The 15,787-nt window shown below is 38.3% G+C and overlaps 4 protein-coding genes across 4 annotated transcripts; all 4 read right to left on the bottom strand.

Annotated features, from left to right (window-relative positions):
- Window positions 1–2,246: 2,246 nt before the first annotated feature.
- Window positions 2,247–3,197, bottom strand: LOC133993575 (olfactory receptor 52N5-like). The gene has a single exon (XM_062432566.1). The coding sequence runs from the start codon at window positions 3,186–3,188 to the stop codon at window positions 2,247–2,249; it is 942 nt and encodes a 313-aa protein (XP_062288550.1). The 5' UTR covers window positions 3,189–3,197.
- A 3,104-nt stretch (window positions 3,198–6,301) lies between these two features.
- Window positions 6,302–7,249, bottom strand: LOC133993986 (olfactory receptor 9K2-like). Its single transcript, XM_062433139.1, has one exon. It carries the CDS (start codon window positions 7,244–7,246, stop codon window positions 6,302–6,304), a length of 945 nt encoding a protein of 314 aa, XP_062289123.1. The 5' UTR covers window positions 7,247–7,249.
- A 2,654-nt stretch (window positions 7,250–9,903) lies between these two features.
- LOC133993933 (olfactory receptor 8G17-like) lies at window positions 9,904–10,851 on the bottom strand. The gene has a single exon (XM_062433071.1). The coding sequence runs from the start codon at window positions 10,846–10,848 to the stop codon at window positions 9,904–9,906; it is 945 nt and encodes a 314-aa protein (XP_062289055.1). The 5' UTR covers window positions 10,849–10,851.
- A 3,172-nt stretch (window positions 10,852–14,023) lies between these two features.
- On the bottom strand, window positions 14,024–15,662 carry LOC133993574 (olfactory receptor 52D1-like). The gene is made up of 3 exons (XM_062432565.1): window positions 15,301–15,662; window positions 14,814–15,052; window positions 14,024–14,379 (listed from the first exon to the last, which is right to left on the bottom strand). Exons 1-3 carry the CDS (start codon window positions 15,660–15,662, stop codon window positions 14,024–14,026), a joined length of 957 nt encoding a protein of 318 aa, XP_062288549.1.
- Window positions 15,663–15,787: the final 125 nt, after the last annotated feature.

Genomic DNA, 15,787 nt, shown 5'->3' with positions numbered 1-15,787 from the left:
TGTTTATGGTCTCAATCGCTAGTTTAAAGCCTTCTTCAATGCAGTATGATGTTCATTTTTGAAATTTTGGCCTCCCTGATTTTAAATGTGACGATAAAGCAGGGTATGCATTAGGGCTTGGCTACGTCGTGATTGACAGGTTGATTGGTTCACAGGTTCAGGAGGGCGCCTCATGCTCCTCCTGATGCCCATATAAGTAGAATCCGTGTTTTTATTTTTCCCGGCATGCACCGGAAATTTTCAAGATGGCGCTGCTCAGATCTGATACTATTGGCTTCTGAGCAGTACGAACGTCCATTTCCTATATACAGTCTATGGTGTAGACTGATGAGAAAAAAAGGAATTTAATCAATTTTGGAATAAGGCTGTAACATAACAAAATGTAGGGGAAGTGAAGGGGTGTGAATACTTTGCACTGTATTACACATTACTCGTTACTTTTAAAAACAGTAATGCTTTATTTTACTTAATTACTCTGTGTGGAAAGTAATTACACTGCTATTTACATTACTTTTGCGTTACTCCTTAGCAACACAGGTAATGTTGTGCAAAAATATCAATATCAACAGATAAAATAATGTGGGACTCGACCATCATAACACCATGTTGTACGAATAACTGCCTCAAAATGATATGTACACAACCTGTTTCTCCTCAGAGTCTGCACAAGACTGGCTGGGCTGTAGAGACTTTACACGGGCACATTAAATGGTGTTTCCATCCTGGCCTAACACCGGTCCAGATAGCTCACTAGTTTTCCTGTTTAATGACAGCCGTCCGTTCACTATTATCGGTACTTTACTGAGTTTTATCTCTGAAAGATGGAGATTAACGAGCAACGCACAAACTGTGGGTGCTTGGTTGGGTTTTGCATTAATTCAACTTGAGCATCACTGTGGGTCCGTAAGTGTTTGGCTATTAGCTTTGTGTTAGCATGAGAGATCAGGCAGTTGTACCCCAAACGTGCATGAAACGCACCTTTGATAATCTTTTAATAATAATTGAAGAACTTATGTAACGCAAGTAACGCCATATTTCTTTGTTTAGTAACTGCAATGTGATTACTGACTGTAGACAATATAACGTGTTACATTACTGCGTTACAGGTAAATGTAATGTGATTACAATAACCCAACACTGATTCTAAGTATGTAAAGGGCAGTCCATACTTAGAACGATAACTATAACAATAACTATAACTTTAAGCATGACATAGCATCCACATTTATGAACTATAACGTCCTATAGACGGCAGTGTGAAGCACTCGCTGCACGCTCCAGCTGTTTCGGAAGCCAATGAAAATAGGCTATTGATGACCCGTTAATGCTGTATGTTTTACGGAAAATGATTGTGTGTTGATCAGAAGTATTTCAGACACGAGCTGCTGTGATGTTTCAGTATTTACAGACCAAACTGATGTTCAAGTGTGACTCGGGTGCAGTAGTCTATTTGCACACAGCGACAGCGTGATGAAGAGTCTTTGAGACTCGAGTAAGCACACAGGTACACACTGTATTAAATATGTAAAGTTACTGTGTTCTTTAAAAGGTTTAATTGGAACTCAGCCTAACCCGAACCCGGTCTGAGCTAATATACCGGTCCAGTTCAGTTAAGCAAATCATTACTGTACCATTATATAATATAAACATGTGGTTATAAATGAATAACTACTGGTGCATTCAAATAAACCATTCTTTAATAGAAAAGTGTTTTCCCAGCATGACACTCCCAAAATAGACTTATAGCGACTTATACACCAGTTTTTACGGTACGTCTGTTTGTTCTGGTTAAACGCCTGGCAGGTGAGTTCTGTATAATCTGGGGTACATCAATAGATTTTAGGTTTAGAAAAAAAAGCAGTTTGCAATAATGTAGTTTTGATGAGATAAAAGCATGTGAAATTGTCTCTTGTGTCTTTAAGTTTTAAGATTGACGGAATTTTTAAAATATTTTTGACATGATAAAAACAAGTTTGGACAAGTTATGTGGTGTGCTGCTTAAAGCTTAAATTACTTTCAAATAAGACAAAAAGATTCCTCGCAACAGATTTGATGTGTTCAACTAGGAAACCAGTAGATGGCAGAATTTGCTTCCCATATGATGGGACCTAATGACAAGGATCTCTGTTTTGTTTGATTTCAACTGAAGAAAGCTGTTTGACATCCAGTGTTTTCTGTTGCTTTAATGTTTGCATATATACCTACTTATGGCTCACATCTTTTGTATAAATACACATGGAATATTCTCACAATGGAAAAACCTTCTTGAGATCAAAAACCTTTGACAAAAATCTTCGTATCTCTTTGGACTGCATACCATAAATAATAGGATTGAGGCTGCCAGGGATAACATGAAATAAAAGGGCAACCATTTTTCTGCTTTCTGACAACTGGGGAAAACGATGCAGAGTAATGATAGTCATTCCACTGAACAGCAAAATCAGATACACAACCAGATGAGTGCTGCAGGTCTTCAAGGCTTTACTGTTTAAAGACTTGTTATTGCTAGTTAGACAGATTACTGTAATCTTAGTATAGGTGAGAACCATGCTGCCTATAGAACCAGTAAACAGAACTACAGTGAAAGTGAGGCCATAGATATTATTAATGAAAACACTTTCACAAGAGAGTTTAAACAATGCAGCATTGTTACAATAAATGCTCCCAATCAAAGTCCTGCATCGGTTCAGCCGTATGGTCAGACCGAGCAGAATCCCAACCAAAACAAAGGCCACTCCCCAGGCAAAAACTGTCAGCTTGATCAACATTTTGTCAGTCATGATGACAGCGTAGCGCAGGGGATTGCAGATGGCAACATATCTGTCAAAGGCCATAATCATGAGCACAGTGTGGGAAGTGGTACTGAACATATGTGTGGTGAAAGCCTGGATCACACACTCATAATAACTGATGATACGTTCAGAGGCAGGCTGCCACATGTCTATAAGCAAACGGGGCACTATGACAGAATTTCCAAGGATGTCATTGACTGACAGGTTCCAGTAAAGGAAATACATGGGCTGATGAAGGGTTTTTTCAATGAAAACAACAAAAGCAATTCCAGCATTTGCAACAATTATAAACATATATGAGAAAAAGAGAAAGAGAAACAAAGGGTACATAGAATCCTTTGAGACATTTAACCACTCCAGCTGCAATGTGGGGCTGTTGTAGGTGTAGTTTTCCATCAACCTGAAAAACCAAAAAAATACTGTTAGTGACAGGAAATCAAGCTGGCAGAGATAGTCAGCAAGAAGTGCAACAACTACTATATAAATATAGAAACTACTATGTAAATATTCCATTATATATCAAATTGAATATTTCATTAAATATTTGATATTATTTCAAATTAGTATCGTTACACTGAAAACTAGTTCCACACATCATTAATACAAATGAAAGCTAAATGAAATGGAGGTAAAATGAAGGTTAATAATTAAAATAAAATGTGAAAACTGTAAGGAAACATACAGATCAGTAATACCTATGTTGAGTATCTCTGGTTTCAATCTCTTGTCTTCTTTTTCTTGCGTCTTCCTGTTCATTGCTGGTAATATCTACCAACATTGATCCTCTGTTGCAACATTTATAGACTGGATTTTATCTTTAGGGGAATCATTTATCATTACGTCAGTAATTTTTGTCACACTATTCACCCTCCCTTCTACCCAAATGTTTCACTCACTTTTATAAGCCGTCTAAATTTTCCTGCTTAGAGGTTTAACCTTCGTGTCGTCCTCCCGGGTCAAATTGACCCTGTCTGTTTTGACTGTTCCTTCTTTCCTCCCTTCCTTCCTTGCGTCTGTCCTTCCTCCCTCCTTATGTCTTTCTTTCCTCTCTCTTTCCTCCCTTCCTTCCTCCATCTCTCCTTCTTTCCTTCCTTTCCACCCTCCCTCCTTCCTTTCCTCCCTCCTTCCTTTTTTCCTCCCTCTTACTCTTTCTTTCCTCCCCCCTACATTCCTCCCTTCCTTCTTTCCTCTGTCCTTCTTTCCTTCCTTCCTACCTTCCTCTTTTCCTTTCTCCCTCCCTCCTTCCTTTTTTCCTCCCTCCCTCCCTCCTACCTTCCTTCATTCTTTCCTCCGTCCTTCCTTCCTTCCTTTCCTCCCTTCCTTCCCTCCTCCCTCCCTCCTTCCCTTCCTTCCTCCTTTCCTTCCTTCTTCCTCCCTTCCTTCCCTCCCTCCTTCCCTTCCTTCCTCCTTTCCTTCCTTCTTCCTCCCTCCCTTCCATCCTTCCTTCTTCCTCCCTTCCTTCCTTACCTCGACGACAACAGGAGGGTTAAGTTAAACTATATGTTACATTTAGCAGGTGACATGACAAATGTACAGCTTTAAATTCACTGTATACAGTACTAGTCAAACGTTTGGTCACACCTTCTCATTTAAGTGAATGTGAAGATGCATAGGCCCTGACAAAGAACGGGACTAGACAGGCCAAACAATACCTGCAAATGATCTAATTATATGTTTGTTATAATATAGACATGCAAGTTGAATATGGCATAGGTTTATACTCACACATAGGCAGACTGGTTTGGGGCTGTCAAATATCAGATATTCATGTCTTTTTACATCTATGGTCAATGAAACTTTCAAGACAAAGTTTTTGCCTTCTGAGGCTCATTAAGAGCTTTTTGGGTTCATGCATGGATGAGGCCAGACTATCCAACCTCACTTTGTTGTGTGTTGAGCAGGACTAAAACATTGACAATGTCAAAGTGGTTGGCAGGTTTGTGTGGTGCTGTAGACTGTCTACTTTGTATTTGACTGTGCCTATTTTATATTTCAATAGGCCTCTTAGTGTTGTAGACCACTGTGTGTATTTTATGTTTGTTGTTCCCGTGAGAAAGATATAGTATTGAGACTGCACGTGATCTAGGGCTGAGTGATAAATCGTTATGTTTAATACAAGTTACACTAAACTATAGTTTGTATTGTGTATTAAACTCAGAGCACAGTAACATTCCTCTTTATCATTGACCTCAGATGGTTTTAACTGTGGTAGTTAGCCTGCAGGTGTTATTACTCACTTTGCACTTATTAGCCTCGAATCAGCGGTTTATCTGAAATTCTCCCTGTTAACTTTGAGGAAGACTCCATATGAAGAGGGACTGCTTGGAGAGGTGGCCCACCAATCTCAAAGCAAAGGTTAGAAAGGAAAGTCATGGACTGGTACCCAACACAGAGCTCTTGGATTTAATGTTGCTGAAGTTGAGAATGGTATGACTGGGACTGTTTTTAATTGCTTTTGTTGGTTATTGTTTGTGGCATAATGTCAACCTGATGTTTGTTGGTCTGTAGGCTGGGACAGTGACATGTCTGCTATCTTGCTGGTGCAACATCTGCAACAACCATCTGCACAAAGACGAAAGAGGCCAGGAAAGAAGTCTGCATCAGATTCCTAAACTGAACAGTTTTTTTAAATATGCCTTCCATCACCTCAATTTCATGCACAGTTTGAGTTGATCTGATCTATTGCCAGAGGTTGGTCAATAAATACTGCTGTTGAATGTGTTTTGTATGAGGCTAGAACCAATGTACAGCTGAATCTAGACAACATCACAAAAAGCAGTCAGCCCTACCTTCTTGCTCAGGGACCCAAAAGAAGCAGCATTCAAAGCAACCTGAATTATCCCAGGCCTTTTGACATACAAATCTCATATGGAGTGAATGACACAGATCTCTTTGTTGTCCCATACTGCTTTCTCTGGTGAGCACTGTGTTTTAAAAATGTTATATTAAAATTGACATTGTAGTCAAGGCAAGTATGGGTAATGGTTTGTAATGTTAATTCATTGACATTTAAATGACAAAGACTTAATAATAAATGCTCTTACTGTAACCTTGTATGTTTATGTTTATTTCCATTTTATAAGTTAGATCACAGCAATTCAGTAATATAGCATCATATTAAAATAGCATCATATGACCTAGATGTAAAAAATAACACTGTAGAGAAATCAAAATTAAATATTATTACATATGAGAGTGTCATTTTTAAACTAAATGTGGAGTAAAATTAGCTCTATAAAGTGTATTCATATTACTTTGAACAGTGTGAACAAACCACAGTGTTAAATATTTTTACACATTTCATTATTCATTTTGACACTGGATTGAGTAGAATTTACTCTGAAAAATGACGCTGGCTACAGATTAAATTTTACTCTAATTTCGAATGTGACCAAATGTTATCTGAAACGGAGTTAAATTCAACTCTCTGAGAGTTAAATTGACACTCTGTTTTTTACTGTGTGTTATTTGTGGTGATTAATGGGCTACTAAAAATAAATGACATATTCTTAAAATGATGGCAAAACCTTCTTGGAATCAAATAACTTTGACAAAAATCTTCGTATCTCTTTGGACTGCATACCATAAATAATAGGATTGAGGATGCCGGTGATAATATGAGATAAAAGGGAAATCATTTTTCTGCCTTCTGACAACTGGGGAAAACGATGCAGAGTAATGACAGTCATTCCACTTAGTAGCAAAATCAGATACAAGACCAGATGAGTGCTGCAGGTCTTCAAGGCTTTACTGTTTAAAGACTTGTTATTGCTAGTTAGACAGATTACTGTAATCTTAGTATAGGTGAGAACCATGCTGCCTATAGAACCAGTAAACAGAACTACAGTGAAAGTGAGGCCATAGACATTATTAATAAACACACTTTCACAAGAGAGTTTAAACAATGCAGCGTTATTACAATAAATGCTTCTCATCAAAGTCCTGCATCGGTTCAGCCGTATGGTCAGACCGAGCAGAATCCCAACCAAAATAAAGGCCACTCCCCAGGCAGAAACTGTCAGCTTGATCAACATTTTGTTGGTCATTATGACAGCGTAGCGCAGGGGATTGCAGATGGCAACATATCTGTCAAAGGCCATAATCATGAGCACAGTGTGGGAAGTGGTATTGAACATATGTGTGGTGAAAGCCTGGATCACACACTCATAATAAGTGATGATACGTTCAGAGGCAGGCTGCCACATGTCTATAAGCAAACGGGGCACTATGGCAGAATTTCCAAGGATGTCATTGACTGACAGGTTCCAGTAAAGCAGATACATGGGCTGATGAAGGGTTTTTTCAATGAAAACAATAAAAGTAATGCCGACATTTGCAACAATTATAAACAGATAGGAGAAAAACAGAAAGAGAAACAAAGGGTATGTAGAATCCTTTGAGACATTTAATCCCTCCAGCTGTAATGTGGGGCTGTTGTAGGTGTAGTTTTCCATCAACCTGAAAGAACAAAATTATACTGCTAATGTAACAGGAAATCAAGGTATCAGAGATAGTTTACAGTCAGTAATAAGTGCAACAATAACTAACTTTATACATGTAGAACTATTATATAAATATTCCATTACATATCACAATAAATCTCTCCTGGTATTTTATATCACAGTAACACTGAAAGCTGCATAAATTAAAGTGTGTTACATATGTTTTTGTTTTGATGACAGTTAATTTAAATCAGATTTGAAAACTGAGGAAACACACAGATCAGTAATACCTACTTTGAGTGTCTCTGGTTTCAATCCCTTGTCTTTTGTTTCTTGCGTCTCTCCGCTCCAGCATTGATCAAGATCTCTGTTGCAACATTTATAGACTTGATTTTATCTTCAGGGGATTCAGTTATTACATCAGATAATGTGAGGCAACATTAAGAAATTATCATGCTGGCCATCGCAACTGTCAACAAGCTGCAAATGTGTTGTTCTAAGACAGAGATATTTTTCGTCCTGTCCATCCTCCCTGCTACCAAAACTTTTTATTCTCCTTCATGAACCGTCTATCTTATCCTCCTTCAGTTCCGAAATCACTACAGGTGATCAGGAAGCATGTGAAAAATGCAGTGCGTTATTCAACAGACATTGAAGAGGTACTTAAATTTAGAAGAAGTTACTAATCTTAATCATATACACATAGCACAAAAAGTAAGGAAATTTGTGTTTGGTAGAGTATTTCTTTGTTGTAACAATGCTTCTTGGCAATAAATCTTATACTGTTGGAAAGCCTGTTTATTTCCCTTTTAAATGGAGCCACATTTGTAAGTAACATGCATTTTTGGGATGAGCAGCAGAGCTGAGTATGTGGGTTGCGCCCCCATGAAAAATGTGGCAAATTTTTCTCTGCCAATGCTGTTGCTATTGACTTGTTTTGAGCTTCTGGTACCCCCAGGTGCTGCCAATCAGGTTCCGATCTGACACCCGTGAGCTCCAAGAATCAGCATGCCATGTTAAACTGATCTGGATAGGGCCCATGCATTAGGGCAACTTCAAGCTGGTGTTCCACAAAACCAAGTTGCAGCATTATTTGGAGTGAGCCCAAACTGTGTGAAGAAGTCTGAAGAAACAAGACATATTGGCAATCTAACAATTTATTCATTTAACAAACAGGAGCCTCAGTAGTGTGTGGAAAAAACATACACAGCCACAACAGCCTGGCAACTCCTCCTCATGCTGGTCACCTGCCTGCTCACACACTGCTGTGGGATGGCTTCCTATTCTTCAACCAGCATTTGTCACAAGTCAGCCAACATGGTTGTGTTGGTCACTCTGGCACGAACAGCTCGCCCAAGCTGATCCCACAAGTGTTCAGTGGGGTTGAGGTCAGGACTGCTGGCAGGCCATTCCATCCTCTCCACTCCCAAATTGTGGAGATAGTCTCTGATAAACCTGCTCTGTGGGGGCGAGCGTTGTCATCTTGGAGGACAGAGTTTGGTCCCAGACTGTGGAGATATATCTCTCTGCATTAAGATTGTCTCCAATGATGACAAGCCTTGTTTTTTGGGGTGTCGTCTTCTTGGGACGCCCACTTCGTGGCCTATCTCTGACATCCCCGTTATATGGAACGTGGCCTTTAGTTTGGAGATGGTACTAGGGCTCACTCCAAATAATGCTGCAACTTGGTTTTGTGGAACACCAGCTTGAAGTTGCCCTATTGCACGGGCCCTATCCAGATCAGTCAAACATGGCATGCTGATTCTTGGAGCAGATACCAACTGACCTGCTCACGGGTGCCTGATTGGTACCTGATTGGAAGCACCTGGGGATACCAGAAGCTCAAAACAAGTCAATAGCAACAGCATTGGCAGAGAAGATTTGCTTAATTTTTCATGGGGGCGCAACCCACATACTCAGCTCTGCTGCTCATCCCACAAATGTGTGTTCCTTACAAATGTAGCACCATTTAAAAGGGAAATAAAGGCTTTCCAACAGTATAAGATTTATTGCCAAGAAGCATTGTTACAACAAAGAAATACTCTACCAAACACAAATGTCCTTACTTTGTGTGCTATGTTTAATATGTCTCCAAAATCTCAGTGAGGGAAGAAAGTAGTTGAGATGTTCAGATACATACATCAACAAAAAAAATTGAGAATGATGGATGCATTTTTGTCTCATTCATCCTTTCTTGAAAGAACCTTCATGTTTTTAGGCTACAAAACAACAGGTTAAGCGAACATGTTGTGCTGGTACACTAAGCACCATTTAAGAAAGTAAGTAAATTAATTTGTACTTTTTTCATGCAAATAACAATTAACTCTTGGCTACGTTTTATGTATGTTTTATGTATTATGTTATATTCACTATGCACAGTACCACTCAAAGGTTTGGACACACTTTCTCATTTAAGTGAAATGGGAAGGTGCTTATGCATAGGCCATGACAAAGAATGGTAATGGACATGCCAAAAAGGTTTATTAATATACAAAACTGTTACAGCATTCGATATGTAGTGCGTAACTTTTACAAATGAACATCTGATACATAATGTTGGCTTTCAATGTTACATTCTCAAAAACATGGACTACAATAGGCTACTTTTGGCTCACATTTTCATGTTATTTGTGGCGATAAAATGTACAAATAAAAATGAAATATTCTCCTTAAAATGATGGCAAAACCTTCTTGAAATCAAACAACTTTGACAAAAATCTTCGTATCTCTTTGGACTGCATACCATAAATAATGGGGTTGAGGCTGCCGGGGATGATATGATACAAAATGGCAACAAGTTTTCTGCTTTCTGTCAACTGGGGAAATCGATGCAGAGTAATGATAGACATTCCACTAAACAGCAAAATCAGATACACAACCAGATGAGTGCTCAAGGTTTTCAAGGCTTTACTGTTCAAAGACTTGTTCTTACTAGTTAAACAGACTACCATTATCCTAGTATAGGTGAGAACCATGCTGCCTATAGAACTTGTAAACAGAACAACAGTAAAAGTGAGGCCATAGACATTATTAATGAAAACACTTTCACAAGAGAGTTTAAACAATGCAGCGTTATTACAATACATGCTTCTCATCAAAGTCCTGCATCGGTTCAGCCGTATGGTCAGACCGAGCAGAATCCCAACCAAAACAAAGGCCACTCCCCAGGCAGAAACTGTCAGCTTGATCAACATTTTGTTGGTCATTATGACAGCGTAGCGCAGGGGATTGCAGATGGCAACATATCTGTCAAAGGCCATAATCATGAGTATAGTGTGAGCCGTGGTACTGAACATATGTGTGGTGAAAGCTTGGGCCACACACTCATAATAACTGATGATACGTTCAGAGGGAGGCCGCAACAGGTTTACAAGCAAACGGGGCTCTAATAGAGAGTTTCCAAGGATGTCGTTGACTGACAGGTTGCAGAAAAGGATATACATGGGCTGATGAAGGGTTTTATCAATGAAAACAATTAAAGTAATGCCGACATTTGCAACAATTATAAACAGATAGGAGAAAAAGAGAAAGAGAAACAAAGGGTACATAGAATCCTTTGAGACATTTAATCCCTCCAGCTGCAATGTGGGGCTGTTGAAGGTGTAGTTTTCCATCAACCTGAAAGAACGAAATTTATAATCCCATTTTAAGCATATCGTGTTTCCTGTTTCAGTATTAGTTACGGCCAATGAGCCATTGTTTGATGTTCACATTTTATCAAAATTGAAGGACCAAATACTATTTTCTTACTGTCTTTTTTCATTCTGCTGTACCGAAAACAAATGCATACTGAACTGTAAGCTTTGTGTACTGTTATGCCCTGATTGGTAATCAAGGTGTCAGAGAACATTTTAAGTCAAAGTACTTAGTCTACAGCTTAACTGTATACACATAAAAACTATATATATATATATATATATATATATATAAACACCAATGTATACATATATATTTAAATATATATGGGTCAATGACGTATAAGGATTTAAAACAACTCAATTGTAGTATAATAAAAACAAGCATATCTAATGCAGTAGTTCAAACATTCAGAATGTTGTGTACCTGAAGATTCATATTATACATTTGAAATTAAGTGATTTTAGTGGGTTTTTCAAGATTAATTGGCACTGGCCTTTAAAAAGAGTCATGTGGTGCGACCACGATTCATCTTGAAATAAATTAATTTAGTTAACATGCTTCACATCTTTTTTTACAAGTTTTCAGTAATATAAAGTGTTTGGAAACAAAGTATTTGCATTTTTTTTTTAAATCTTTGTAAATGATGGTCTTTTATTTATATAAGACATTTCAAGATGAATCATGGTCGCACCAAATGACTTTTTTTTCAGGCCAGTGCCAATTAATCTTGAAAACCCCACTAAAATCACTTTCAAATTGTAATATGAATTGTCAGGTACACAACATTCTGAATGTTTGAACTACTGCATTAGATATGCTTGTTTTTATTATTTAAAATTGAGTTGTTGAAAATCCTTATACGTCATTGACCCATATATGCATTCTATTACATATCACTTTAAATCTTTAGTATTTCAATTCAGTATAGTAATACTGAAAACTGAAGAAGTTAATGTTATATTTCCAGAAATCATCAATGAGAATAAATACTAAAAGAAGTTAATGTGTGTAACAGACATTTTTACTTTTTCACAATTTATTAAAATAAAATATGAAAACTGTGGGGACACATACTGATCAGTAATACCTAGTTTAGCTGTCTCTGGTTCCTTGTCTTCTCTTTCTTTTGTCTCCCCGCTCCAGTGTCGATCAAGATCTCTTCTGTTGCAACATTTATAGAATTGATTTTATCTTTAGGGGAATCGGTTATCATTACGTCAGATAATGTGAGGCAACATTAAGTCGACAAGCTGAAAATGTTTTGCTCTAAGAAAAAGATTACATTAGATTAGAAAGTCTTTATTGTCCCTGAGGGGCAATTTGATTTGCAACAGCAGTCGACAACCAAATTCACACCATAAAAAAAAACAAAAAACAGTACAATACATAGAAACATAAATATAAATAATAAATGTCATCAGGTGAGTTATAATGACCATGGATGCAGAGGACAGGAACACCAGCCTAAAGCTTATTTAGAAACCCTACAGCAGAGGGAACAAATGATCTGAGGAGTCTGTTTGATTTGGCCCTCTTAGAAAAGGTATACCTCATTCCTGACGGACAAAAGTCGAAACTCAACATAGAGAGGGTGATGTGGGTCTGCCAAGATGACCTTTGCCCTCTTAATGGCTCTTGCTCGATAAACACAGTCAAGCTGCTGCAAGCTAGTGCCAGTGATTTTTTTGGCAAAGTTTAACGATACTTCCCAGCCTATTTTTATTAGTGATGCTGAGGTTCCCATACGAGCAAATCACTGCAAAAGTTAAAATCGACTCAATAAAAGATGAATAAAACTGAGATTTTAAGGGCGCGCAGGTGGTCAAGTGGTTAGAGCGCATGCCATATATGCAGCCGACCCCGGTTCGAATCCCAATCGCAAGTCCTTTGCTGCATGTCACACCCCCCCCCCCCCCCCCTCTCTGTCAGTCTACTGCTAAATAAAGGCGTCTATGCCAACAAATTTGGAAATTACTATTCTTACCCGCATCACAAAATGTCTGTGATATAAGAAAATATTACAGAAATTGAGATAGTAACATCAACAAACAAATTAGAATAATGGATGCATTTGTATCCTACTCAACTTTTCTTTAAATAGCATCCTAGACTGCGAAACCTATGTTTTCTTCAATGATATGCATTTCTCAACAGAAAAAAAATGAAAGTGTCCTTCAAAACTCAAAAGTCTTAACTTTTTCCAGATGCTCACTGTCTTTAGAGAGTGAAAGAGAATTTGAAGTAGTGACAGCAAAGAATCCTTCTGAAGTCAATAAAGTAAATACCTAAGTCCATGACTCATGACTAACAAAACAGAAGGTAGTTGAGCCCACATTAAAAGTTGGTCGAATGAAAATTACAAACAAAAATAAAGAGGAAAGAACTTAAATATCACAGTTTGGAATTATGGCTCTTCTGTACTTAAAAACAGGGTTAGGGAAGTTCATTTTAAGACTCTACAAACCATTTCCTCCTGGAAAAACAAAACAAAACAGAGAAACCAATAAACAAATATACTGACATTGCCACCCCTCCTGACTCAGTGTCTCTGTTGAAAACAGAAGCAGCTGGTTATACACGGGCTTATGATAAAAGAATAATAGAGACAATTTTTCTCTTGTAAAGGGATGTTTATTGTTTTTGCATGTTTCACTTACATGTTGAATGACTGTATTTACCGAATCAATGTTAATAATGCTAATAATAATAATACTCATCACTCAAACATCACTCATCATCTTTCTGTATTTTCAAAAAGTTGGTGAATTGGTAAATTCCCAAGTACTGGGGCTGGAATCATAAATATGTCTTCTGTTCTTTTTGCTTCATTCTGCAGAAATATTTACATCTCTTATTTATTTGTATTTAATATCAAGCATCAATATAAATATATATATATATATATATATATATATTTCATGCAGTTGAAGGTAGATACAGACAAACACGAAGGCAGAGAGAAAGAGGGATGGCGTGCAGCAAATGTCCTGAACCAGGACAGAAATTTGGACACAGTGATTACATCGTATGTACGTTAGACCACAATGGGATGTGCCAGTTTATTGTAAACAGACTTAAAACATTCTACACTTTTTTAAAACAGTTCAGGAAATAGTCAGGGATATAATGGTCTGAAGACGTTAACACCTTTCACTTTTTGTGGCTTACGTGAGTGATAAACTGTTTGATGATGCTGCCACGTAACTCTTTACTGACCAGTCCGTAGATGATGGGGTTGATGGCTGGGGGAATGATGATAAGCAGGATGCTAAAGAACTTTTTGATGTTGTGGGAGACTGAGGGGAACCGCTGACTCACAATTATGATCACTGAAGCAATTTCAAAGAGCAGATACACAACAAGGTGCGGTGCACATGTCCGAAGGGCCTTGCTTTGGGCGCTGCTGTCAGATCGGCCTAGTTTAATGGAAGCATGCAGGATTCTGATGTATGAAAAAGCAATGATGAGGAAGATGCCGGTACTCAAGGACCATGTCATGGACAGACCTAGAAAAACAACAACAAGAACAACAAATATTAAAAAGTATCATGTAAACCATGATCATATATAATGGTTTGATGAATCATCCATTTAATTAATTTTGTCCTACAGTAACAGGACAGTTAATGCTGTAAGGGCCTCTCATTTAAATGATGAAATATTAAATATATGTGTTTTATTATACAAGTCTGATTGGCAGATCCTGACACACTCAGTTGATATTTTAATAAAAAGCTGCAGGTCGCATTATGAAGTCTTACTTTGCTTTGCAGTAGTATTGTTTGAGGAGAAACTGCCCCAATAAACGTGAGTAAAATGACTTTACTCAGTAAAGAGAAATTAACAACTACAACAATTCCTGACACTCCACCAAAACTACATGCAATAGTTGGTCAAAGATGCTCAACAATGTGCTGTAGATCTGTTGCTTTATTCTGACCTATGTACTGACCATAGATGTTATTTGGGAGGGTGGAACTGCAGGCCAGGCTCAGGATTGTACGGTTGCTGCAGTAGACATGCCGTATGATGTTGCCACACAGCGGAGTGTTTATGTGGAAAGCAAAAAGTACAGCAATCAACAGCAGAGCGATGAACCAGGCCAGGGCACAGCAGAAGTGCAGCCGAGCCGATGTCATGATGGCGTGATACCTGAGTGGCTCACATACAGCAATGTACCTGCAAAGGAAGCGTTAAGAGATATAACTGTCCTTCGATTTTTCCAATTGTGGACACATTTTGTTTAGAATCCTAGTGTCACTGACTGTTTACATCTGCTTCCCTATGCAAAATTAATTAAGTCTTAGGCTTATGACATGGCAGTACACATCTGATGTCCCTTCAAACTGAGCATTTGGAAAAGAAACTGTACAATTTATGCAAAATATTGAAAAGATATCATTTAAAATGCTGGTGCATTTCTGTACCTGTCATAGGCCATCGCACCCAGAATAGTCTGCACTGCAGCTCCATACGTGTGTACACAGAAGGCCTGGGCGATGGCGAGGATGTAGGCGATCCTCTTCTGGCCCGTTAAGAAGTGCATCATGAGGCGAGGCAGCACCGCTGTGGCCCCCAGCAGGTCACAAACTACCAGGTTACAAACCAGTATGAACATGGGTCTGTGCAGGCTCTTATCTATGACAATGACACACAACACCACACCATTCCCCAACAGCACCACTATGTAGTTTAACAGAGCCAGGAAGAACAGCAAAGAGCTGTAGCCTGGTGGTACAAAGAAGCCTTCCAGCTCGAACACAATAGGCTGTTTGAGTGGCGTTACCATTGTAAGGTTCTCCATCCAAAACAGTAGAGTTCTGTAAAAGACATGTATATCAAAACCATCCAAATAAGTTACTATTCAGCGTCAGGAAAAGTACTAATAATTTTAGACTTTCAATGTACCACACA

The sequence above is a fragment of the Scomber scombrus genome, chromosome 14 (genome assembly GCF_963691925.1).
Source record: "Scomber scombrus chromosome 14, fScoSco1.1, whole genome shotgun sequence".
Taxonomy (NCBI): Eukaryota; Metazoa; Chordata; class Actinopteri; order Scombriformes; family Scombridae; genus Scomber; species Scomber scombrus.
This window is presented reverse-complemented; position numbering and strand designations above follow the sequence as displayed.

Bases quoted from the DNA above. Each gene is read 5' to 3' on its own strand.
- LOC133993575 (XM_062432566.1), bottom strand. From the start codon at position 3,188: ATGGAAAACTACACCTACAACAGCCCCACATTGCAGCTGGAGTGGTTA.
- LOC133993986 (XM_062433139.1), bottom strand. From the start codon at position 7,246: ATGGAAAACTACACCTACAACAGCCCCACATTACAGCTGGAGGGATTA.
- LOC133993933 (XM_062433071.1), bottom strand. From the start codon at position 10,848: ATGGAAAACTACACCTTCAACAGCCCCACATTGCAGCTGGAGGGATTA.
- LOC133993574 (XM_062432565.1), bottom strand. From the start codon at position 15,662: ATGGTAACGCCACTCAAACAGCCTATTGTGTTCGAGCTGGAAGGCTTC. The intron at 15,053-15,300 runs GTACAGAAATGC...CTTCCTTTGCAG, and splicing joins GGTGCGATGGCCTATGACAG to GTACATTGCTGTATGTGAGC. The intron at 14,380-14,813 runs GTCAGAATAAAG...TTGTTTTTCTAG, and splicing joins CATCTATGGTCAGTACATAG to GTCTGTCCATGACATGGTCC.